This window comes from Sciurus carolinensis, chromosome 3 (assembly GCF_902686445.1).
Source record: "Sciurus carolinensis chromosome 3, mSciCar1.2, whole genome shotgun sequence".
Taxonomy (NCBI): domain Eukaryota; kingdom Metazoa; phylum Chordata; class Mammalia; order Rodentia; family Sciuridae; genus Sciurus; species Sciurus carolinensis.
In genome coordinates, this window is record NC_062215.1 from 64210717 (window position 1) to 64236175 (window position 25459).

Here is a 25459-nt window from a genome sequence, read left to right on the forward strand (position 1 = left end):
CAGTGCTGCTTCTGCTTCTGGCTCCTCCCCTCCTCTCTTGGTCAAGTGGATTTTCAGGCTCTTCCCAACTAGGGGCCACACTTCCTGGCCTGCTGGCTCCCTGTGCTAGCTCCTTATCCTTCCAGGTCTTCACCTTGCTTCCCTTTCCACCCCTGGGCTGTCCTGGCCAACCTCAGGTATTTACTTGGCTGCTTTTCCTCCACAGGTGTTCTTCCGGGCGGGCACGTTGGCGCGACTGGAGGAGCAGCGAGATGAGCAAACCAGCAGACACCTAACCCTGTTCCAGGCGGCCTGCAGGGGCTACCTGGCCCGCCAGCACTTCAAGAAGAGAAAGGTGCTGCTTTGTGAACATCCCACCCTACACGGGCACAGCTGAGTTCCTGGGGATGTGGGAGTGCAGGAAGCATGCAGGACAGGAGGTCTTGGGGTTATGGGTTATCATCATTTGAGGAAGAGGCAGAGGCCTCCCAAGGGCACCGTGCCCTGGGCCAGGGTGGGGAGCATACTGGTAGGCCTAGCAATGGGACCATGAATCCTGGTTGGGGGGCAGAGTAGAGGGGAGCGGGAAGTAGGGCCAGGCAAAGGTGGGCTCTGGATCACGGTCTGCTCCATGAAGATTAAGGAGCTGTGTCAGCGACTCCTTTTCTTATTAGCAAGTCCATAAAACAGCCAGCACTGCCGCCTCTTGTGTTTCAGCAAGATTAGGTTTTATAGCACAGCTAGGCCAGGGTGCTAGAAATAATCAGGCAGCAAATAAAGCAGATGAAATTATTCCTAATGACAGTGGAGTGGTTAGTGCCCAGGATGGTGTTCCCAGGCTGCCCACTCTCTGAGAGATGGAGGGAGGCAGGGGGCAAGTTGGGGATGGGAGTGTCTGACTCAGGATCAGGGGTCCAGAGGCTATGCTGGTGGTGAAGAAATTCCCTGACCAGGCTTGGCCAGGGGACTGAGCCCTGTCACATGCCATCCCCACCTCACCTGTAGATCCAGGACCTGGCCATTCGCTGTGTGCAAAAGAACATCAAGAAGAACAAAGGAGTGAAGGACTGGCCCTGGTGGAAGCTCTTTACCACTGTACGACCCCTCATTGAAGTACAGCTATCAGAGGAGCAGATTCGCAACAAAGACGTAAGCAACCACCTGGGGCGGCCAGGTCACTGCAAAGAACCCACTTGTGAAAGTCCTTGCTGGCTTGTCTTGGGCTCCAAGATATTCCTGTGTCCAGTGAGCTGGTGTCCAGTGTCCTTAAACTATGCCCAGCAAGCACATTCCCTCTGGGATACTGCTAGGGCCCCTGGGTAGCCTTTTGGGATGAAATCTTGGCATCCTTGGCTTATAGGGAAGAGTCTAGGGACAGAAGCCACAACTCTTCCTCTGGGAATGTGCCTTCCCCTTGTATCCTGGTCTGACCTGAGCTTCATCAGTTTTATTTGACACAGGTATACAGAACCAGGGCCCCAATCCCTCACAGTACCCTTTTTGCTTAACCCTAGGAGGAGATCCAACAGTTGCGGAGCAAGCTTGAAAAGGTGGAAAAGGAGCGAAATGAGCTGCGGCTCAACAGTGACCGACTGGAGACCCGGGTGAGTGCTGGCACCAGAGAGATGGCCCACCATCTCAGGGTGCCCCAGCCTGCAGAAGTCCCCCTGGTGTTCTGGCTGAGTGAGGCAAGTTTTTCACCTGGGTAGTGACCCCTCCCCCAACCCTAGATCTCAGAGCTGACATCGGAGCTGACAGATGAACGGAACACGGGAGAGTCCGCCTCCCAGCTGCTGGACGCGGAGACAGCGGAGAGGCTCCGAGCCGAGAAGGAAATGAAGGAGCTGCAGGTAAGGGCAGGGCCAGGGTGAGCCCTGCAGACTAGTGACTGCCACAGTCTGCTCCCTCAAGGCCAGTTGGCATCTTCTCCACTGGCTCAGATCCCCATCTGCCCTGGGTAAGTGTGTGGTCTGTGTGGGTCAGGGTGTGGGTGGGACTGGGTGAAGGGATGGGATGTACACCTCATAATCCCCTCTTCTGCAGACCCAGTATGATGCACTGAAAAAGCAAATGGAGGTGATGGAGATGGAGGTGATGGAGGCCCGGCTCATCCGGGCAGCAGAGATCAACGGGGAAGTGGATGATGACGATGCAGGTGGGTCTGACACAGAGGAGTGGAGCAGTGGTCTGAGTGAAGAGCCTAGATACCCACCCCTGAGTAGTCATGTCCCTCATCCAGGCCTGTCTCCTCTCTGAGGGGCTATTATAGGACTGAAATAAGTAGATGAAGAAGTAGAGGTGCTGATAAGTACAGGGATTAACAACCACGACTATGACAGTGTCTAAGGGCCATGGTCCTGGCAGTCCTTAGGGAGAGGACGGCACATCACCCCCTCTCATCTTCTCCCTTCTAGTGCCAGTGGCTCCTTCCTGCCTTTTCTTCCCCTCTGCCCTTTCTTAAAGATTCCCAGCACCTCTGTCCTTCCTTGTCTGTCCCCCACCCCACAGGCGGCGAGTGGCGACTAAAATATGAGCGAGCCGTGCGGGAAGTGGACTTCACCAAGAAGCGGCTCCAGCAGGAGTTGGAAGACAAGCTGGAGGTGGAGCAGCAGAGCAAGAGGCAGCTGGAGAGGCGGGTGAGGCTGGCCAGGGAACAGGAGCCCGTGCCTGGGAGGGCTGGGGATTCAGCACCATGTGTCAGCCCAGTGAGTGACTAGAGGCAGGCAGGCCTCAGGAGGAATAGAGAAGGTCAGCATGTTGGCCTGTCCTGCAGGGACAACCAAGAGCAGGCTACTGTTAAGACATCTTAGTTTCCCAGACCTCATGCCTTATCCCGGGGTCTTCCTCTTTTCCACCTATCTCCCTCATCTCTTTCCACCAATACTTCAGAGTCTTTCAATGGCTGTTGACCTTGTACCTCATCTTGGCCTCTAGCTTGGGGACCTACAAGCAGATAGTGATGAAAGCCAGCGGGCTCTGCAGCAACTTAAGAAGAAGTGCCAGCGACTAACAGCTGAGCTGCAGGACACCAAGCTGCACCTGGAGGGCCAGCAGGTCCGAAACCATGAGCTGGAGAAGAAGCAGAGGAGGTGGGTGGCCCCCTGCCCTGAGCTCAGAGCCTTCTAGAGTGGTTACTGATAGGGTTCCTTCATCCCCTGAGGGAGAAAAGAAGGACCTAAATTTGGCCAGGATCCTTGCCTACATGGTCATTGGTCCTGGCATGTGAATGGGGACTCACTCTTGACCTCCTGAGATGTCTTGGATCACATCCCCACTGAAGGCCTGCCCAGGCCTCTGCTCAGATGGGCTCCAGCCAATGTGCTCCTGTCACCCTGTCCCATGCTTAGTGAGGGCTGGCATCAGCGAGACCCCATGCAGGAACCACCTCATCCCTGCCCCTTGCCCCTACCCAGCTCTTTCTGCGTGGCTCTCACTTGCCTCAGCTACACAAACACACTCTCCTGACTAATGTCGTTAAACTACCGTGCCACTTCCATCTCATTATGGTAATGACACAAAGGAGGGGGGAAGCCCTCACAGGAGAAAATCCAATCTAAATTAATTTCCCTGACTGGGGATGGGAATGGGACGCCTTTATTAGCAGCACTGAGGAGCCCACACACCCTGGGAACAGCAGGGTGCCCTAGGGAGCGCGAACAGTGCCCATTTCCCCTCTGCAGAAGGGCTTCTGGCAGAGACATCAGTTGCCTTTGTGAAGGGCAGCCCCACCCGCTGTCCTGGGAGTGAGGTGGCAGAGTGGAGCCCTCCCAGCTTCTGACTACCAGGGTCACCCTGGGCCTCCTGGACTCCCTGCTGCCTCCCCTGCTAGCTGCCACTCTGAGGAGAGTGAGGGAAAGTAGGAAGATTTTCTGCCCCTCCCAGCACATGATCCACTTCCCCCATTCTTATCTTTATCCCTACTCTGTCCTTTTATCCAAAGGCTGCCACCCTTAGCAGGACCCCCCTCCTGAGCACCCTGATGACAGTACCAGCTTGGCCTAGTTACCATGTCACCACACTCCCTGCTGGGCAACTTATTAGGTTTCAGCTGCCCGGAGTTTTCTTTTCTTTTCTTTTTTTTGGGAGGGGGTGTTCAATTTCCTCAGGAACCTGATTAGCTATTCAGGGAAGGTGTTAAGAGGGATTTCAGCAATTTGCTCCTTATTTAGAGTCACTGGGCGGGAAATGGAAGGCTGGGAAGTGAGGAGTGAAGAAGGAGGCCCCCCAGCTGTGTGCCTGTTGAAGCACGCTGCCAGCTGGGTCTGGCAGGAATACTGGCCTCCAGCCCAGTGTGGGGTGTCCTGGTGGTGACCTGGGTACTTCTGGGGCAGGTGACGCTGGCCAAAGGAAGATGCCCAGCGGCGGGGGCAGGAGTCAGCTGCCAAATGCACAGATGCTGAGTTGAATTGTGGGAAGTGAGCTAGATGAGGCAGGATGACCATTCCAACCCATTTCCATGCCCACTCTGCCCTCACCCTGGCCCCTCATTCTTTGATCTTTTGAAATGGAAAAGGTAGGGACTTAACTCCTAAGGAGAGTGTCTCTTTGCTTTTTTCCCAGGAGTAGACCCCATGGAAAGGGCCTGTTTTAACAAAATGCCCCAGACCCAGACATGGCTGCTCAGCAGGGCTTTAGTAGCTTGAACCTCTCAATGTCAGTCCCACCTCACCACTGTCCCAAAATTAGGGCTATATGCCGCCCCCCTTATGCCCCATCCATATCCGGGGTACCACTTCCTAGCAACTCCACTCCCCAACTCCACATGTACCTGAGGAGGTCACCGTGTTCCCTCACAGGTTTGACAGTGAACTCTCTCAAGCGCACGAGGAAGCCCAGCGGGAGAAGCTGCAGCGGGAGAAGCTGCAGCGGGAGAAGGACATGCTTCTTGCTGAGGCTTTCAGCCTGAAGCAGCAACTAGAGGTATGTGGTGCCACCCACCTTCCATGTCCCATCCCCCGCAACAGGTTGGGACCTACCCTGCACCAGCCTCATCTTCTCTTTTGCTCCAGGAAAAAGACATGGACATTGCGGGATTCACACAGAAGGTTGTCTCACTGGAGGCTGAGCTCCAGGACATTTCATCCCAAGAGTCTAAGGATGAAGCCTCTTTGGCCAAGGTCAAGAAGCAGCTCCGAGACCTGGAGGCCAAGGTCAAAGATCAGGAAGAAGAGCTAGATGAGCAGGCGGGGACCATCCAGATGCTGGAGCAGGTGCTTGAGGCTTGACCAAGGGAGGGAGGAGGCATGACAGGAACCACTGTCATCCCACCACTAACCCAGGGTATGGGCCAAAGGAGTGCAAGATCCACACTCACTTATTCATTCACCTCTTCACTTGCTCACTTACAAAATGTTGAGTGAGCCCAGGATCTGTGCCAGCCACAGTGTGAAGACAATTAAGCTTTCCACAAAAACAAATCTTGATTGAGCTCTAGTGGTAAGGGGCTCAGGAGGCACTACCGCCACAGGGCCATGAGCTCACCCAGCCTGCCACTGAGCTGCCAAGTCCATTCAGGGAGCTAGAGCCTGCAGACCAAGTGGAAAAGCTGCAGGATCTTCCCCACCCCCAGCAACCTCTCCCTGGGCCTTTGCCAGACATCCAGTCAGGGAGTCCAACTTCTCTAAAGAATCCTGCTGCCACTGGAGCAAAGTGTGAGCAAGCAAAGGGAACTGGTGGCAGAGATATTCCCTCTCCTAAGGTCAGGAAAACTGCATAGTGGGACGGGGCCCTGCTGAAAAGGAACCCAGTCCCAACTCCCAACCACCTTCAGGCCAAGCTGCGTCTAGAGATGGAGATGGAGCGGATGAGACAGACCCATTCCAAGGAGATGGAGAGTCGAGATGAGGAAGTCGAGGAGGCCCGACAGTCATGTCAGAAGAAGGTATGGCATCTGGGCCCTTATCTCCCCCATGTAGATACCTGTTCCTCCATAACCTCTTTAAAGTGAGGGGCTTTGCTTCCCTGTCTTAGCCACCCCATCTTCCACTGAGATTCTGGACCTGCAGTCTCTTCTCAGAATCCCAGCATGGCCTGAGATGTGTGCCTTAGAGCCTGTAGACTGTGCCCACGTGTGCTGCTTTCAGCTGCCCATCATCAGCTAGCCTGCCCAACAGGTCCTCACTCTGCAATGAGTTTTACTGTGGCTCAGGTGGCTGTGTGACCTGCCATCCCCTCCCCTTAAGCTTCTGTGAGACTCTAGGAATTTGGAATTCAGGTTCTGACCTCTCTAGGGTCACCCATGCTCAGCCCTGTCCTACTGTTTTCATGGGGTGGGAGACCCATCAGGGAAGAGGACTATCAGACCCTGAACTAAAGGGACTATGGGCCTCTGTCCCCATGGCACTCCAGTTAAAACAGATGGAAGTGCAACTTGAGGAAGAGTACGAGGACAAGCAGAAGGCACTGCGGGAGAAGAGGGAGCTGGAGAGCAAGCTTGCTGCACTGAGCGACCAGGTGCATGGGGACACCCTACTGCCTGGGCCTGCCAGCTACCTGTTTCACTAGCCTGGGGATGGGAGAGCGGTCTTGGGGACAGGAAACTGGAATGGGTGAGGGTGGGGAGTGCTCTAGAGCACCCACTTGTGCTGCTATGGGGTGTCCATCGCCTGTGGGATGGGAACATCACCATACACTGGCACACCTAGGCCAATGTATGTTGATCCCGCACATCTAGTATTCTTGTTCATTTGGGCGACTCTGAGAATGAGGGTAGGGTGAGGAGTGGACTTGAGAAAGACAGGAGGAGGCCCTGTGGTAAAACCCAGAGTCCCAACTGCTGGTGTCCACTAGGTGAGCCAGAGGGACTTTGAATCAGAGAAGCGACTACGGAAAGATCTGAAGCGCACCAAGGCCCTGCTGGCAGATGCCCAGATCATGCTGGACCACCTTAAGAACAATGCCCCCAGCAAGAGGGAGATCGCCCAGCTAAAGAACCAGGTATCTTTACTGAAAGGAAGTTGCTGGCTCCAGGGGCTAGGGAGCTTGTTTTTAGATTTTTTTTTTCCTCCTTCTTGCTCCTCTCATGGGTTCTTGAGTCCTTGGGAAGGAAAGTTACAGGAATGTGGGGAGAAGTCAGCCACAGCAACCCAAGTCCCCAGTGTCTTTGTATGTTGTACGGTCTGACTGTCAAACCCCGGGGTGTGTGGGCGGGGCCTGGTGCCCACCATCCCTGTTGTGGGAGGAATGCCTGCCTGTGTGTGCACCACAGCACGGCTGTGGCCTTGGGTCTGAAGTGAATGGAGAAGGAGAGCATCTGGGCCCCCTCTGCACATCCCTCCTGCCTCCATGAAATGGCTGATGTTTCTCCCTGGGCTGGGGTGGCTCTGTGTCCAGCTGGAGGAGTCAGAGTTCACTTGTGCAGCAGCTGTAAAAGCACGGAAAGCAATGGAGGTGGAGATTGAAGACCTACATCTGCAGATTGATGACATCGCCAAGGCCAAGACAGCGGTGAGGGTCCGGGTGTCCAGGGCAGAGATTGGGGGGCTGAGGGAAAATAGAGTCATAATAGTGGCTGCCTTCACCCCAGACAGGTTCCTGCAGGTCAGGATTTTCAGCAAAGACAGTGGTCTCCTCTCCTCTGCCTTTCTCTACTCAGAGCACAGGCCCAGGAGGAGGGAGCCAGTCAGGGCCCATCTCCCTGTTTAACCACCTGCTTTCGGGAGCTTGGCCACTTGGCCACAGGCCCCAGCACCATAAATAAAGGCAGCTAATGTGGTTAAGAGATGTAAACAGGTGCCTGGAGATTAGCAGAAGCACCGATAAGAGGATGGGATGGCTCAGCTTCCTTCCCCTCCCCCTGCCCAGCCCACTGACAAGCCCAAGCGGCAGCTAATTAGAGCTCTTATTTAATGCCTCCCTTTTAATTCCCCACCTCTCCCATGGCCCATCCATCGGCAGAGAATTCACTACCGGGATGTGGCCACTGGCACCTCCTTGGGCTGGGAATGGGGTAGGGGAGGAGGCTGGGTTTGGCTGTTGGCTTCATGGCCCCCTAGCTAGTCACCCTGCTGCCAAGAGATGCCAATCTCATGGGCTTGATTTATCCTCCTGACATTTGTGCTCTTCAGCAGTTTTCAGGTGAGTAATTCAAATTCCTTAATTGTGTTAAAAAAGGCTGTTATAAAATTACCATTTTATTTAAATCCGAGTTAATAAATTTCTTGGCGGAGGCTTCCCCAGCTCCCCACAGCCCAGTAACAAGATGGATGGGGCAGAGAAGGAGCCAACGCAGTCATTTTGGTTTGGAATTACAGGCTAATAGATTCATTCATTTCCTGAAGCTGCTGTTGGCTGTCTCTTCCCCTCCCCCAAGAGTGGACTGGCTGTGGGGGCTGGATGACCCAGGGGAAATGAGAATTCAAGCCAGGGGTCATCTTCACCTTGAGGGGTCCTTCTCTGGGGCCTGAAGCGGGCAGAGTACACATAGGTCAGGGGATAGGCTGATAGTGCCAGGATACCGGATCATTTGTTCTGGGAAGACTTTTTCTGTCTTCTCATTAGCCTCGAAAGAGCTGCCAGAAAGCAGCTGTCAGCACAGAAGCCCAGGGCCTGCCTGTCCTTCCCAGACAGCCCTTTCCCTCATCTCTGTGCCCAGAGCATGTCAGGCAGCTCCCTGAGTATCACTGGTCCTGGAACTCACTCCAGCCAGTGACCCAGCCCATCATCATTTCCCCACCCCACTGCCACCCCTACCTAGAGGAGGTGGCATGGGGGCAGGTTTGGACTTGCCACCTGGGGCCTTCAGGCACGCCAGGCCTGCTGCCCTCTGATCTGTCTCTGCCTCCATCCAGCTGGAGGAGCAGCTGAGCCGCCTTCAGCGTGAGAAGAATGAGATCCAGAACAGACTAGAAGAGGATCAGGAGGACATGAATGAGCTGATGAAGAAGCACAAGGCTGCTGTGGCTCAGGTACCCCTTCCTCAGCAATGTCCCACCATGCAACATACCAGTCACCACTCTTCTGGGTCACCTTCTGGGTCCCCCATTTGGCCATTTTTTAGGGGATGGCTGCAGTGTGGGAGCCTGGGTACCCTGGTCCTGGACTTGTGTCTAGGAAGATCCTGTACACCATGCTCTCACCCCTTTCCCAGGCCTCCAGGGACCTGGCACAGATGAATGATCTCCAAGCTCAGCTAGAGGAAATCAACAAGGAGAAGCAGGAGCTGCAGGAGAAGGTGGGCACTGGGGACTCCCTTGGCAGACATGGCGTGGGGTCACTGTGTGAGAATGACCCCCTAAGTGTGTGGAAAGTGTGTCCCTCTACCATCGGTGTTCCAAGTAGTAGTATAAACTAGCAGGAAGAGCTAGGCCCAGAGCCACATCACCATAGCAGACATTTTGGCTTCAGCTGCCTCATTTCACATTTCTATTCCCTCTCTGTCCTTAGCATTCTCCATTTTCTCCAAAGGGCAAAATCTGTGCCAAGCACTGGGGCAGTGAGGGATGCCTCTGGCCCCCTCCTCCCACCTTGCCCTCGGCATCCCACTCTGCCTCAGCCTTCTGGTCACCATGGTGATGTCGCCTGCCCCACACTCTGCCCCCTCCATTTCTGGCCTCAGTTCTTTCTTCCCATGCTCCCCCTACTCCACTCCAGCTACAAGCCCTCCAGAGCCAAGTGGAGTTCCTAGAGCAGTCTATGGTGGACAAGTCCCTGGTGAGCAGGCAGGAAGCGAAGATCCGGGAGCTGGAGACTCGCCTGGAGTTTGAAAGGACCCAAGTGAAGCGGCTGGAGGTGGGTCCTCAGCTTCTCTTGGTCCAAGGCAAGCAGGGCAGAGCTGCCCCAGCAGTTGGAGCCACGCATGCTCTGCAGGGCTGGGCAGACCAGGGACACTCTTCAGAGGCCTCTGCCAAGCTGCCAGGTCAGCTGACGAGGCGGGGGCCCTTCTCCCACCCGTCTGGCCTGCTCTCTGGGCACCACGGAGCCTGCCTGCTTTACATTCTGTTTCCGTGCTTGCTTTCTGCCAAGGGACCAGAGCAGCTTAGCTTTTCGTCTTCATATTTTCCTCCACCACGAGCTCCCCCCTCCTGTCCCCCTCACTCTGCTCTCTGGCAGGGTCATAAATATGCAGCGGATGGCGCCACCGCTCCAAGGGTTGAAGTCTGTTCTCATCTCTCCGCTCTCTCCTCCTTTCCCCTTCCCTTCACATTCCCTTTTTCCCTCACTTCCACCCTTCCCAGCTCTGCTTTTTCTCCTTCTCTCTTCATTTTTCTTTATTATTGACCTATTTTTTCCCTTTGTATTTTTCCTCTCCTTGATCTTGTCCCTCTTTCTTACCCTCTTTCCTTTTCTTCCTTTCTCCTCTTCCCATTCCTCTTCTTCCTTTTTCATTCTCTTTAACCCTCCCCCCCAACACTTTTGCTGTGGTTGACCTCTTTTCTTCTTTATCTGTTTATCCCTCCTTTCTCTCAGTGGAATCTCTCTACTCCAAGTCAGTCCTTTCTCTTCAATCTCCCTAAGCCAGCAAGCTCCAGCCCTTCCTATCTAGCAGATAAAAAGAGAGAGATGGGCAGAATTCTTTCTCTGTGTTGATGCCCCTCTTGCCTTATTTGGAAGTTCTCCTCCTTCCCAAGCTTATCCACATTTGTCTAAGCAGTCCTGCCGGAGAACTGTTGGTGGGCGTGGTCACTAAGGAACATCCTTGCCACCTGTCCTCTGTCAGTGGAACAGGCACTAGAGTAGGAACGGAAAGAGGTGACATTTTGAGGGCATTGATAAACTTGATGTAAGAGGGAGTCTGACTGAACATCTCCAGACAGGGTCCCCAGCCCTCATGAGAGCTAGCGAGAGTTAGACTTCGTAGTTCATTTTCTGCCTCCCAGAGCTCCAAGTAATATTTCAATCACAATTTCACATATAGGAAAGGGTTATATGGGTTGCCTGAGGTCACAAACCTGTCAGGGGGTAGAAGAGGCCACTGGACTGGTGGCTACAGGGCCGAACTGCTGGATTTGTCTTCTTTTCTCTTGGGCCCCAGTTCCTTCCCTCAGGTTACCTTTTGCTCAGAAAGGTAATATTGTGGTTTAGACCCATCAAGTGTTGATCACAAATGGCCCTTAGTCATCATGTAACCTGGGTCTGTTACTTTAGAGACTAGGGGGTCCCCGTCAGTGGTAGAACCAGGTTAGATCCATATGCAGGTTCCTTCCCTCACACTGTGCTCCCAGCTCATATCTTGCTCAACATCCTTCTTCCTGTCCAGGGAAAACATGTTCAGATTTCTGGGAGAAGAAAGATTCATGGGGCTTAAAGAGATGGCTCTCTGCTTGGAAACTGATGACTGTTTAGTTTCCTCTTAATCTGGGAATTCTAAGTAAAGCCAGGTACCTCTGAGCGCAGGATCTAGCTTTTGGGGCCTCTGGGTTCAGTGTCCTGCTGACCGTGGAGGAGACGTTTACCCTGGCTCTGCCCAGAACCTCCCTCAATCTTGGTAGTGATAATAATGACCATGGTACTTCCTTCTGAAGTGCCTTGATATTCACTACCTTACTAGGTCCTCAAAAGACCACCAGGACAGGTGTCATCCTCCCCATTTTCCAGAAAAGCAAAGGAACCCCCCACCTCTGGCTTTGCTTGCTTGCCCACACAGCCAGCGAGTGGCAGAACCAGATCTTAGCCAAAGGCTATGAACCCTGCTGCTCCTGCCCTGCCTTGCTGATGGGCCTACCTGCTGGTCTTTCTTCCTACCTGACCACCCAGAGCTTGGCTAGCCGGCTCAAGGAAAACATGGAGAAGCTGACTGAGGAACGGGATCAGCGCACTGCTGCCGAGAACCGGGAGAAAGAACAGAACAAGAGGCTACAGCGGCAGCTCCGGGACACCAAGGAGGAGATGGGTGAGCTCGCCAGGAAGGAGGCTGAGGCGAGCCGCAAGAAGCACGAACTGGTAGGCCTCCTGCCCCCGTGGACCCCACAGTAGAGGCCCCCTGAGTAGCACTGGCTACACACCTCATTCTGGGCCAGGAGGTGGGATTGCAAAGATACCATGGTTTAGAGATTGGGGGTGGGGAGGAGCATATCAAGAGGACAATCCTGAGGGCAGGCTGGAGAGCCAAGGGTAGCACCAGAGTCTCCAACAGGTAAGGCCAGGCCCTACCAGCCCAATGACCTGGAGCAGAGAAGACTCTGGAGGCTTGTAGCAACACCCAGGTAGCTTCTGCCTGGCTGAGAGAGACTTGCTGCAGACATCTATATCCATTGCCCAGTTCCCACTCAGAGAAAGGGAAAAGAAGGGAAGGCTTTCAGCACCTGACAGACAGCACTAACAATACCCAGCGTCCCCATCTGAGGTGCCCACAGAGAGCAAAGTAAACATCTGGGGCAGCTGGAGGGGAGAATGGCCCTCTGCATACTGGATTGCCCACCTTCCCTCCTAGGAGATGGACCTGGAGAGTCTGGAAGCTGCTAACCAGAGCCTACAGGCTGACCTAAAGCTGGCATTCAAGCGCATTGGGGACCTGCAGGCTGCCATTGAGGATGAGATGGAGAGTGATGAGAACGAGGATCTCATCAATAGGTGAGGGGGGCCTCTGTGGCACTGGGGCCAACAAGGAGGCCTTCTTGACCACCTCTGGAACCAGGCCTCTGATGACAGTTGCAACCTCTGTGTCCCCCATCAAGCCACCCTTCCCTTGCCATCAGACCTGAGCCTAGACCCTGGCCCGAGAGGCAAAGGGTAGGCTAGGTGCTGAGTAAGGGTCTCCCCTCCTCCTCTCCCCAGGCCTCCCGAGGACCTGGCTCTCTAGTTCTGCCTGTTCAAGATGAGTTATTGCCCCGTTTAGCTGTGTTTCCGATGGCGCCTGCCCCACTCTGGGGAGAGCAGAGATTTAGAGGCTGTGATGCCTTGTTACTGTGCCAGAGATTTTCTCTCATAAAACCCACCCAGGGAATGGCTTAGGAGAGAGAGATTTGTAGTCCCAGGCTGAGGAAAGAGTCACAAAATGAGAAAACCAGCAGTGCAGGGATGAGGCCAGGCCCTGAAGAAACCCCCGAGGGACCCTAGAACTGTCCCTCCAGCCTCCAGGCCAGGTCCCATCCTGCAGGCAGATCTAGGTGGCCCAGAGATCCAGCTCCTTTGGGGTGGGGGATGGCTTCTAACGGGGGCCAAGCCAGGTTCTGAGGACAATACTATCACTCATGCCCTGGTCTGGCCTCAACCAACCAGAGCCCTCCCTTGATGAGGAAAGAGAGGACCTTCGCTGAGAGGTCCACCTCCATTTGCCCATTGATTTTTCTGTCTTCTTTTGGCTTCCCTGCCCACTATTTTTTCTGTTTCCAGTTTGCAGGACATGGTGACAAAGTATCAGAAAAGAAAGAATAAACTGTGAGGACTGGAGCGCATGCGCTCTCTGCCTCTCCTGACGGGCGTCTAACCTCCCCTAACACAGGGTTCCCCTCAGGGCCCCCTGCTGCATGCCGCATGTGGACACTCTGGGCCTCCCCACACTCTCCTCCCTAGCTGTTCTCTAATGCTAACACTGCTGACTGTCCTCAGGGGAGGTGGGAACTGGCCAAAGGCAAAAGGCGGGCAATGAAGTGTGTGCCTCAGAAGGCTGGGGCTGGCCCCCTGCCCCTGGTGGGCAGGATGGAAGCTCCATCAGAAAGGAATGCTTAGCTTCTTGGGGCAGTACTCCAGCCTACCTTCCTCAGTTCCAGCCCTCCCTCCCTCCCTTATAGCCAAGTGTGCCCACCTCCCCTGCCTTTCTCTCTGGAGTGATGCCTGTTCTGACTCAGTTTGTCTACATCCTTAGGCTCCTTTGGAGCCTAAGCTGCCTGAAAAGAGCAGTATGTTTCATGTTTAAGGTCTACCACCTTCCTTTGGCAGAGAAGGGTAAAGGTGAGGGGTATCTGAAACTGCTTGTTTGGAGAAAGCATTCAGGCAGCTAATCACTGGTCACTCTGCCATGGCAGGGGAAGGAAACAAGGCCAGTTGTGTTTACTTTGCTAACCGTGGGAGCCTGGGACAGGGGCCCTGGATGTCTGTCGGTGCTGTCTATCACATGGTGGAAGCCAGGAAATCCACCCCCTCTTCTTTTCCCTCTTTCTGGGTGGGAGCTGGACAGCAGATGCTGATGTGCAGGCCTTCAGGCAGATCCGGCTGATCCTCTGTCAAGTTCGACAGGGTTGTTTTTGGAGGTTGTTTTTTCAGCATGGCACTGGGTTTCCTCCCCCACTCTTTTGCCTGGCAGGCCTCCTCCCCTGGCCAGGATGGGCTGGCGGCTGTGCAAAGGACTCTGTGAGAGCTAATGATAAATGTAATAGTGTGTAACAGTGATAGAGGGCCGCTGGAGCCCAGTTGTCACACACAATTAATATCCCCCGCCGTTCTGTCTCCGTTTGTTTGTTCCCCCGCGATTCGGCTCCCAGTTAACTAATAGCACATGAGCCCGGACATAAATTGTATTTGACACGAGGTTTAATTCCGACCATTTAAAATTTCAACTGCCCCCTGAGCCTGCCTGCCCCTGGAGTTTGTTTACGGGCCTGATTATTTAAGGAAAAGAACCCGAACATCATTTGGATGCTAGCAACTAAAGGGGAGGTAAGGGCAGGCAGGCCAGCCTCTCAACCCATTCGCTGTTCTGAATGTAAGGAGGAAAATTCGTATTCTGGGCCCATATCTATCTGTCCCTTATGTGTTCCAGCCCTGCCATCCTTGGGCAGTAGAAGCTTCGAGGGCTGATAAAATGCGCATTTAAGATCATATTCCAAACCAGTGCCACGCACACGCACACACACGCTGACACGCACATACACGCCAGCATGCACTCAACGCAGGCACACAGGAACGTGCAGTTCTGCAGTTCTGACTAGGTCCCGCTGATGGCAGAGAGGTAGTGTGGCTCCTTCCTCAGCAGCTCCAGGCCCCAGCTCCAAGTTATCGAGCGAGCGTGCTAAGGCGGGCAGAAAAATAATGTTTCGATTTACTTAGAGATACAGTTGTTATTGCCATAACCTTAATGAAAGCAGTAAACAGCGCAGTATTAAGGGAGATTTATACAGAAACGCTTTTAACATGTAGACATAGATTTCGCGATGCATACAGCACCTCCTTTCTAAGGGCAATCAATATGGTTATGAACGGCGGTGATAAATTACTGGCTCTGAAGCTACAGAGGGAGGTTTTTTGCACGGGTGTATAAATCAGGTGGTATTGGTGTTCCATGGGGCCCATGCACCACAGTAAATCTGCCAGGCTCAGACGGGCACAGGGTTTGCATTAGCGGTTTTGGGGCTGTCTGCTAAACTCCTGTTTACCTGGGGCATCAGGCGGCCTCGTCTTTGTTATAATTCTGTATTTGACGGAAGCCCATAAAATATGCCTCTTTATTCCCCTCCCCACGAGTCAGGCTCTCTCACGGTCCCCAGAACTGAGTCTGGTGGTTTCCTCTGGTGGTGGTGGTAGCGTGTGTGTGTGTGTGTGTGTGTGTCTGTGCGTGTGCGTGGGCTATGTGGCTATTTGTTCAAGAACATAATTCAGGAACAGGGCCGCTCCTGTTGACACAGATGAAAGGAAATTTTTATCAAGGAGAAATCCCAGCCTATCTGTAGCAGGGGAACTTGGTGAGCAGAGATTTTGCAGAATTTGAAAAGCATTCTCACTTAGAAGCTTTTGCTAAGCCCCAACTGCTTCATGAGGGAGTCACTGTGACTCCAGCCTCAGAATTTGACTTGTTGGAGCTTTCCTATAAGTCCTAGGGTCAGCTTGGCCAGAAGCAGCAGTGGGGAGCAAGGGCCGGAGACTGCCTGAACGAGGGAGGAGAAGGGTTAGAGAATCAGAGCCCTTGTCTGGGCTTCCTGAGCCCAGGTGAGCTTCTTGGGGCAATCTGAATCCTGAAGGCTTTGCCTTCTCTAACCTGAGGAATGCTGATGCCTCTCTGTTCTTCCCTCTTTTCTTTCTCTTCTTTTAGGGCTAGGGAAGCCACGAGGTGGGTCTGGGTTATGGCCAGTACCTCCTTACCCTAGTGCCCAGATTGGTGTTGTCAACAGCTAAGGAGACTTCTAAGTTCAAGCTAACTTGAAGTCATATGAAGCCCTTTTTTCCTGCACTGTGGTCTGCAGCCCTACTCTTGTACTAAAAGCATGCAGAGCCGGGTGTGGTGGCACACGCCTGTAATTCCAGTGACTTGGGAGGCGGAGGCAGGAGCATCACAAGTTTGAGGCCAGCCTTAGCAACTTTGTAAGACCCTGTCTCAAAATAAAAAGGACTGGGGATGTAGTTCAGTGTTAAAGCACCCCCAGGTTCAATCCCTAGTACCATAAATAGATGGATGGATGGATGGATGGATGGATGGATGGATAGATAGATGCACACAGACTGGCTGCAGCGGTAGCTACCATCTGGGTCTTGGCAGGCAATACCAGCATAGGTCTCAAGGAATGTCTGAAGGGTCTTAATTTTAACCAAGAGCCTTTTGCTGTAATTGCTGAGTGGATGACCTCCCTGTCATTCTCATTGGATTGATCAGCTGAATAGCCTGTCCCTGATACCTGGGATGGGGGTGTCTCTATGCTCTCTGGTTCTTCTTGGTGTCTTTCATGCAATGTGGCCTGCCAAGTGGGGACAGGCTCCTTGTGAGTGGTGTGCTGTCTAACTTTTCTGTTCTCCCAAACTCACCAACGCGCATGCTTCCCACATCCCACCCCTGCCAAGACACATCTCACCCTTTGGCTCCCTCTTCTGGGCAGCAGGTGGTCACCACCTGCCCAGCCTTGCCTACCTTTCTGCTCCTCACCCCTACAGTGAAGGGGACTCGGATGTGGACTCAGAGCTGGAGGACCGGGTTGACGGGGTCAAGTCCTGGTTGTCAAAAAACAAGGGACCTTCCAAGGCAGCTTCTGATGATGGCAGCTTGAAGAGTTCCAGGTGAGCATGTGGCCTTGAGCGGGGGAGGAAAGCCGTCATGGGGCACCAGGAACGGCTGGCAGTGCCTTGGCGTGAAGAGGGCAGGCTTCGTGCCATCTGTGTGGCTCTCCTGGGGTCTGTGTGAGAGGCCCAGGTGTCTGCTGACCCACAGAATAAGCACAAGAGGAGGCTGGCTTCTTAGCCAAGCTCTGTATCTCCTTTATTTTTCCCAGGTAATGTTTTCCTGCTAGACTCAGGGCTCATATATAGATTAAACTTCATCCCCACTTATTCATTCAACAAGTTTGATAGGGCTGCCTCATTGTTTGAACCCTTGGAATCGAGACTGGGATGTGGCCCATGGGATTCCACAAGCCTGCACAGGGGCACTCTGGATCTCTGTTGTTCCGATAGGAATGGTGTAAGTAGGCACCAGTTCTTGAGTCCTGTCATTGCCACGGGCACGTTTTTATCCTTTGCCCATTCTCTCCTTCCTCTAGCAGTTCAGCCACCCCCGCAGGCTTCCTGCTAAAACACCCATTCACAGGGGACACTTGCACCCTATTTTCTAGCCAGTTGTAGTCTTCTGATCATATAGATAACTACCCTGAGAAGCAGGGCTCGCCTTTCTCATTCTCTACTGGCCAGCATAGCAGCAGGGAGGAAGAGCTGTCCTGCTCTGCCCCTTCCTTTTCCCCTCCTATAACCACTTCCCTGCCCTGCTTTCTTCACACACACACACACACACACACACACACACATCTGTGCTCGTGTGTGCTTGCCTCCCACTCCTAACCTCCAGGGCACATCCTTCCCCACCCTGTGTGAACTGGGTAGAAAAAGTAATATCCCTCCAACTCCCTGAGGCCCCATCCCCCAAGTCCAGGCCCTCACCACCAGCACCCAGTGGCCCCCTCTAATTGGTTTAATTTATTCGACCAAACAGCATTTTGTTATTGCAGATAATGTCGCCTTCCCCGCCCCACTGCCGTTCACCACAGTGTGGCACGAGGCTCCAGGTAGTTGACAATGAAATAAATTGAACTAAACGTTTTAGAGGGGGGAAAAGTGATGAAATAGAACAATAGTCTAATTTACATGACATTCTCCATGAAGCTATTTTCACTGACGCAAATTATTTTGCTTCATTTCCTCCAACGCTCTCACCACCACTTTGCCAGGGCTGCTGCGTTTTCTCCTCCTTTTGCCTCCCTCCCCCTGTGTCTTTATTCTTGAGGTTTAATGCCTGTTCCTCTCTCTCTCTCTCTCTCTCTCTACCCCTCTCCCTCTCCCCCTCTCTCTCTCCCCGCTGCTCTGCATCCACTCCTGGTTCTCTCCTCCCCTCCCCCTCCCCACTCAGAACGGCCCTCAACAGCCTCCCCAGGGATGCTGCCAAGGGGGTGGAGGAAAGGCCAGCCTCGGTACTGAGCTCTCTCAGCTATCGCAAGCGGCTGGCCCTGAAGGACTCCATCGGGGGCACAGGGGACGAGGACTCGCTCTTCACCACGTTGAGTGAGCGTGCCACCTCCCCTGAGAGGCCCCCCCGGAAAGCCCGCCAGGGTCCCAAGGAGGAGCCAAGCCAGGGCAGGAGGTCTGAGGAGCCTGATGAATGTGGCTCCATCTTTTCAGAGGTTGGAAGACGTGCAGGCCGGGGGCTAGAAAAGCGGTGGGGTTCAGATTTTGACCGGGCCTCAGCTGTCTCTGCACCAGTCAGCCGGGCCTCCTCAGCCACACGGCGTGGCTCTGGGGAGGATGGGGCCCGTTCCTCCTTGAGCTTCTCGCTCTCAGGCTCACCCAGCTCCCGCCGCAGCACTTCCCGGCTTGAAGGCTTGTCAAGGACCTTCAGCCCATCCTGGAGCGGGGCCTCAGGCCTGGGCCGGGAGAGCCCTGACTCCCGAATGTCCCTGGGCCGAAGCTGCCTGGATGAGTGGGATGATGGAGCCAGTGTGGCCTTGAGTGAGGCACACTCTCAGTTCAGCCACCCATCGCTGGCCCGAAGTCTGTCTGTGCCACCCCAGCCACGGGGCTTGGCCTCAGCCACTGACGAGCCTCTCAGCTCCAGTGTTCGCCCTGTCAGCCGCCACTCCTACCTGGACCCAGACCTGGAGGCTGCCATCAATGAGGTTTTGAGCTACAAACCTGTCCCATTCCAGCGAAGCAGCCTAGAGCCTGACTCCGAGGAGGACGATCGCAAGAGTATCCAAAGTGCCCGAAGTGCCCGACTGGGTTCCCCAGAGCGTGGCACCAGCATCCGCCGCTCTGCCTCAGCTGCTGATGTCTCTGGGTCACGCAGTGGACGCAAGAGCCGGAGCAAGCGCAGGAGCAGAAGGAGCAGCTCCAGCTCTAGCTCCAGCTCAGGAGGTTCCTCAGAGCACAAGCAGCGGAAGAAGGGGCGCTCTCGGAGGAACAAGAAGAAGTCCAAATCGAGAAGAAAGAGAACTGAGACAGAGTCAGAATCCTCATCATCCTCATCCAGTGGCTCAACCGTCTCAGGTCACAGCAGGTCAAGTGTGAAGAAGGGTCCTGCCACAGAAAGTGAGGAGGCTGGGCAGACACACCGGCAGTCGAGGAAGGAGGAGAAGAAGCGTAAGAAAGAGGTGGACAGTCTGATGATGCGGTACCTGTACCGACCTGAGAGCGACTAGCGTAGTAGGTGGCACCTGGTGTGGAGTGCAGCATGGTGTGTTCCACTCAGCGCAAACTAACTTGCTCCCTTCCCCACCTGCCACCACCTCAGGTCCCATCTGCATGCCTCTTGGGCTGGCCTCGCCTTGGAGAGCCCTATGGTGACCTCACAGGGCAGGGACCAGCTAAGCCAGTCACTCCAAACCAAGAGCCAGTCTCTCAACTCACTGGTGATGTGGATTATAGCTCCTACTCACCAAGTCCTTACCCTGGGCCAGGGACTGTGCCATACTTTATGCTTAACCCTCATAATAACCTCATGACAAAGATGTGAAAAGCCCTGTTTCATAGAAGAGAAAGCTGAGGCTCAGAGAAGTTAAGTCACTTGCCAAGGTCACACAGGTGGGAACTGCTGTTGTTAGGAGCTAAATGGCATGTGTTTAACTCCAACACTCTTGCCCTTAACTTCTACTCCATATGGCTCAATGCAGGGCACGTGAGCAACAAGTGAGTGCCAGACAGCGCCTGTTTGAGAGCTGGTGTCCATGTCCCCATCGGGCTAGGCCCAGAAAAGGCCCCCCTAACTGATACCCTGGTTGCAGGTTGGTGCATCAGTGGCCACTAGCTCTTACGAGGCTTTTTGCTCTGCTCTCCCCGCCACTCCCAGAGCCACCTTCCTCCCTGGCATGAATCTCAAGTCTGGGAGGACAAGGCTCACAGGGCTGCAGCCCACACCACACCACACCCTAGAGCAGACCCAGGAGATGTCTGACACCCTCCCAACCCTCCCACCTGCACGCAGCCCACACATGGGCGTCACCTCAGTTCTGCTCATCTTATAAAGTTCTAATGAATAGAAATTAGCAGCTGCTGAGTGACAGCCCCCTCCTGGCTCTCCTGCCTCCTCTGCCTCCCCCAGTTCTTCTCCCTGCAGGGAGGGAGATCTAGCAGTTAGGCCCTTTATGCCCACACCCCCACTATGGAAGGGAGGCAGAGCCTGACTCATTGGAATTCCATTGTTGCCAGTTACCCTGGTGGGTGGTGACATTTTAGATCACCCTGGTAATGTGAAGTTGTTTTTGACCTGGTATCCTCCCAGGGTGAGCTTGCTGCTTCCCAGGAGGTATGACCCCAAAGTGCAGCCCCCTGAGGCTCAGGCAGTTGTTTAGTTGTTCCCCAGATGCATGAACTAACACACACCTGTTGCATGCTTGTATTATGAAGCAGCTGGACAAATACTGACTTTAGCTCAGTTATACCAAAAGGGATCAATGGCGGTCCCTTCAAGGAATGGAACAAATGGAAGTAAAAGTTACCTGTGGTGATGGAATGAGATTGGGGGAGTAGGATAGGGAAGGTGGAACTTGAACCCAGATCAGATTCATGGCCAGCTCATTCCTTGGGCATGAGCTGCTCTGAAACGCCTGGGTTCAACTCTGCCCAGTCATCTTCCCCATGTGGCAGATGGTTGTAGTGTGCTTTGTAGAGAGCAGAAAGCATCTCAATTGTATTGGGGAGTCCCTGGTAATCTCCACAGTGGGAAAAGACGAGTCAAAATATTTGGCTTACAATTTCAGCCTTCCCTTAGCCCTGCAAAGTGCCCCACACCCCCAGGGAAGGAAGTCAGTGGATGGATGGAGGGGGATGTCTAGAAAACATGGAAGGCCAGGCTCTTCTATGTATTGCACCCCTGTCCCCAGAGGAAGACACGGTCATCTCACCAACTGGTGGGCAACTAGCATATTCAGACCCTAGTGCCCTCAGCCCATTGTCACCCTTGACCTGAAAATCATCAAGAACAAAAACACAGAAAGCTTGTTTCCTCCTCCACCCATCAGCTCAGTTCCTCTTGTCCATCCGGAAAGCAGGAGTAATCCTGAAACCCTGTACTCGGCAGGCTCCGAGGAGGATTGTATTCACTGTTGGTAGAGTGGCCCCCAGCCAGAACCTAGCCAACCAACACGGAGCTGGAGGGAAAAAGCAGTGGAGGGAGGATCTCCCTGGCACTCAGCATTAAGTGGCTTTGGGGTGGATACGCTGCCAGGGGTGAAGGTGGGGGTGGGACAGGGACAGAGCCAGAGCCAAAGCTTAGCTTCCCATCTGGTGATGAGGAACAGAATTCAGAATACGGATTCAGCATCCATAGCAAAGTCAAGGGGAGGGGAGCTGCCACCCTGGGCTCTCCCAGTGGGAATTAGCTTATGTACCAAATTGTTTGTGACATTGCTGAGCAGGAGACACTGGCTTGTGGAGAGGAAAGCTTTTTAAACAATTTGGTTAAAATGTTCCAATTGCCAGCCTGACTCTTGCCCTGGGGAGGAAGGGAGCTGCCTGCTGTTGGCCTGTTGATGGCTGTGGCAATATAAGCCCCTAAGGCGACTGGCCAAAGAGAACTCAAGGAAGAACCAAGCAGGGATCTAGTGGATCCACAGCCCAGGCAAGAGCAAGACATGGGATTTACCAACTCTCCAGCTGCTACTGCCTCTGCCCATCACCTTGACAGAACAGCATAGAAACCTGGCTTTCATTTACCCAGGTGTCTGAATGTGGGAGCGGTGAGGGAATGGCAAGGAGCACAGGCCACGACTGATTCAGAGGGCTGGGCTCTCCAGCAGGGCCTCATTTGCATCTGGATCCCAGCCCTGGCATCTGCCTCACCCCACTCTGCCCACAAAATAACCCCACTGTCTTTCCTCAAAGCCAGGCCTTCCTTTGCCTAACAGCAGATCTTTAGCACTGGGTGCCCAGAAATTCTGTGTAAAAAATGAAAATAAAACATGACTCCCAATAATTTACAATTCAAACAACCCTAAAGCTAAAATAACCCCAATCTTTTTGTGTTATACAGCCTTCACTGAGTTTTACAATTTTGTCCCAGAGACACCTCAGAGTCCTTTAGTACCTCTGGTCCATCAAAATAAGACTCATTTATGTTCAGAGTAATTTGTACTAAGTGTTTTGTGCTATTCTGATTCCTTTAAAAATGTTAATTCATTCATGAGAACTAGAATAACTGTTAGCCAGACTGCCCCATTCCTGAGCCATTTTGCATAATTGAACATATATTCTCTCAGGCTCTTCCTTCCCCCCCAGGGAAAGGGGGAGGGAAGAAGGGAAGGGAGAGAGAGAGAGAGAGAGTGAGAGAAAGAGAGAAATACAGAGAGATACATACATGCTCTTGGGCACTCACCCAGACCAGCAGGAAAATTCAGGTTTGATCTTGTTTTCTTCTCAAGTATCTAATCTAGTGGCAGAGTGGAGTCCTCCCAAGGCTTTGAAGTTCAGGTTCAGGTTTACATCCTGACTGTGTGACCTTGGGCAGGATGCTTCATCTCTTTGAACCAGCTTCTCCATACCAACCTATAGAGTTGCTGTGCAGAATAAGACAGCATATCCAGGGGGCCTAGGCCTGTGTCTCATACAGAGGAAGATCCAGTGATGGAATTCTTTCTTCCAGATCTCTCACTGCACCTTGGGGGAACCTACAAAGTGACTCTTTCTCACAGAACCCTGTTTCCTCCTCTTGTGGTTTAGGGATAGAACTTTAAAAGGACTGGTAAATAAAGGGCCCTCCTCAGATTCTTAAATCAGAATTGCAGGCAATGGGGATCATGGGATTCCTGTTTGCCCAAGTAGTCTGTCTCTAGGATCCATAGGCAGATCTGTGTCCCTCTGTCACTCAGAGCACAGGGTAGGGCAGCAGCTCTAAGGACTCAGCTGAAAGCAGGGACCTGGGAGGAGTGGAGTCACACCGGGCTGTATTTTCTGAAATGGTGTTGAAATTATAGTGCACTGTAATAGGAAGGAGGGGACAGTGGCTCCTAGGCCTTGGGAAAGAAAGGAAAAAGAAGGTAAATGGAACTGGATGGAACATGGTCCCATCTTTCTTTGTGAGATGCCATGGTCCTGCTCCATCCAGGGAATAATGCTTCTTCATATCTTCTGAGGGATAGCTGGAGGCTTCCAAAGCCAGGGACCTGATTAAGACTCAATGGGATTATGAGATTTTCCCATTGAACCACCTTGAAACAAAGGTCTTGCCAGCCCCTGATTCCTGAGGCTTTATTCCTTGTTGTGAACAGAGGATGCCATGATCAACAGTAGAAGTTCCCACGGGCCGTAGGAAACCCTGATTAGGAGAAAGAATTCAGATCTGGGCATACTCAACGGGGAAAGCTCCTCTTTCTTAGAAGCAACCTTTTTCTGGACTAACTTGCCTAAGAGAGCCCCTACCTTAGTTGAGTTGTGATCATGCAGTCATTGGACCTCCAGTCTCCATCACTGCAGTTCATGGATGGCCTGTATCAGAATCTTCTGGAAGGAGCTGAAAATGAGAACCCCTGGGTTCTACCCAAGAGCTATCAAGTCAAAAATTTTGAGAGGAAGGACCCAGGGCTCTGTAGGTGATTCTTATACCCACTCAAGTCCCAGAGCTGTGCTCTCCGGTACCCTGTCCTATGGGTTTTTAAAGTTTTCAGAGATGAACTGCTGTGTTTCTTTTTCTAACTATATTGAATATCTCTTCTAGGTGAGCCAAGAAGTCTTCACCTAGCAATGTCTGGTGTTTGGAGTTCTCTAACAGGGCTTTGGTACTCCTGGGGTAGAAGTGTCATTTGTCATTGACTTTGCTCCTCTTTCCCTGCAGCCCCACCAGCCACTGGAAGCCCCTTGCCCCTGACCGATCTGATGATGAGCATGATCCTCTGGATGGCACCTCCAGACCCCGATACTCCCATAACTACCTGAGTGACAGCGACACAGAGGCAAAGCTGATGGAGACCGATGCATAGCCCAGGGGAGTGGCTTGCAGCCCTCACATCCCACAGCCTTCAGCTGCCTGGGCATCTCTCCCAGGAAATGGTGGGGAACTGGTCCCCCCACTGACTGCTGATCTGCATGGGAAACACCCCGACCCTCTGCTGTCAGAGGGACTTTCCAGGCTGTGGGTGTCTGACATCCCCATGTGGAAGAGGTGGGGGAAAGAGGTGTTTGTGAAAGGAGAACTTTTTGCTCCCCCCTGCCTCAAAAATGCCACACTCTTGGCTTCTATCCAGGGCCACCATGGGCAGTGGCAGGTGGCCTGGCACTGCATGGAGCCAGCAAATTGACCTCCATCTCAGCCCCCTGCTCAGGGATGATGGACAGATTGCCTACTGGGCCACTCAAGGTTGCTGAGTCCATGGGGAGGAGTCGGGGGAGGGAGCAGCAATTCCTTCCCACTGGTTTGGGATGAGGGCTTTCTCTTCTCAGTGCCTGCTGTCTTTTTACTTCTTAATTTAAATACCCAACCTCTCCATCACAGCTACATCCCTGAGAGTGGGAGTCAGCTGCAGTGGCAGCTAGGGTCCCCAGGAACAACTTGGAAATCTCTTCATCTCCACTTTTCTGGGTGCAGTCCTTTCTCTGTGCAGCCAGGGAGACTGGTGAGCAGAGCTGGGGCCAGTTTCTTAAGAGTCGGTGTGGGGAGGGGCTGCCAGGTGCTTCTGGTTGGGCTGAGCAAGCCTCCACAGATGGGGTACATAAATGCCATCGAATTTCCAGCCCCCATCCACCCTCTCCTCTCTTCAGTGCGTTAAGTGCAATGACCTATTTAATAGTAAACCCATTCCACCTGCACCAACTTGGGGGCGTGTCCAATCACTGCCTCCCTCCCCTCTGTGCCAGTTGCCTGGGTCTTAAGCTCGACTTGAGAAGAAAGGCATGGGGTTGAGGGCTGTGGTCACTGATGATGGAAGTGTTGGTTGATACTAGTGTGTCAGGCACGAGTCCTCACCCAGTTTCCTGAGCCAGTGTCATCTCTCTGCCCCCACACACTTATCCCAGACCTGGCAACAAACAGTCCCAGACCCCTCCAAAAGTTATCCCCTCAACTCCACCAGACTTGGGGGCCAAGGGCAGTGCCTGGAGCCGCTCCCATCTGCTGTCCCCCTTCTTCCCTGCAATTGGTTTGTACTCACTGGGCTGTGCTCTCCCTGTTTACCTGATGTATGGAAATAAAGCCCCTTTTCCTCCTGGC

General features: G+C 53.3%; 1 protein-coding gene across 15 annotated transcripts in view; it reads left to right on the forward strand.

The window, feature by feature from the left end:
* Myo18a (myosin XVIIIA) overlaps positions 1 to 25459 on the forward strand; it is a 96588-nt gene extending 71129 nt beyond the window's left edge. For 9 of the 15 annotated variants that reach the window (XM_047546500.1, XM_047546504.1, XM_047546505.1 and 6 more), the window contains 22 exons: positions 206 to 334; positions 985 to 1128; positions 1494 to 1583; positions 1710 to 1829; positions 2023 to 2134; positions 2488 to 2615; positions 2914 to 3068; positions 4776 to 4899; positions 4989 to 5189; positions 5750 to 5860; positions 6328 to 6432; positions 6769 to 6915; positions 7312 to 7425; positions 8769 to 8885; positions 9068 to 9151; positions 9571 to 9708; positions 11674 to 11859; positions 12350 to 12489; positions 13252 to 13296; positions 16717 to 16839; positions 18179 to 19467; positions 24089 to 24228. In XM_047546500.1, the coding sequence (XP_047402456.1) occupies positions 206 to 334; positions 985 to 1128; positions 1494 to 1583; positions 1710 to 1829; positions 2023 to 2134; positions 2488 to 2615; positions 2914 to 3068; positions 4776 to 4899; positions 4989 to 5189; positions 5750 to 5860; positions 6328 to 6432; positions 6769 to 6915; positions 7312 to 7425; positions 8769 to 8885; positions 9068 to 9151; positions 9571 to 9708; positions 11674 to 11859; positions 12350 to 12489; positions 13252 to 13296; positions 16717 to 16839; positions 18179 to 19463 (3798 nt within the window). In that variant the 3' untranslated portion in view covers positions 19464 to 19467; positions 24089 to 24228. Of the gene's footprint in view, positions 1 to 205; positions 335 to 984; positions 1129 to 1493; positions 1584 to 1709; positions 1830 to 2022; positions 2135 to 2487; positions 2616 to 2913; positions 3069 to 4775; positions 4900 to 4988; positions 5190 to 5749; positions 5861 to 6327; positions 6433 to 6768; positions 6916 to 7311; positions 7426 to 8768; positions 8886 to 9067; positions 9152 to 9570; positions 9709 to 11673; positions 11860 to 12349; positions 12490 to 13251; positions 13297 to 16716; positions 16840 to 18178; positions 19468 to 24088 lie in introns of all 15 variants that reach the window. The other 6 variants (XM_047546516.1, XM_047546511.1, XM_047546513.1 and 3 more) reach the window with 2 other exon arrangements.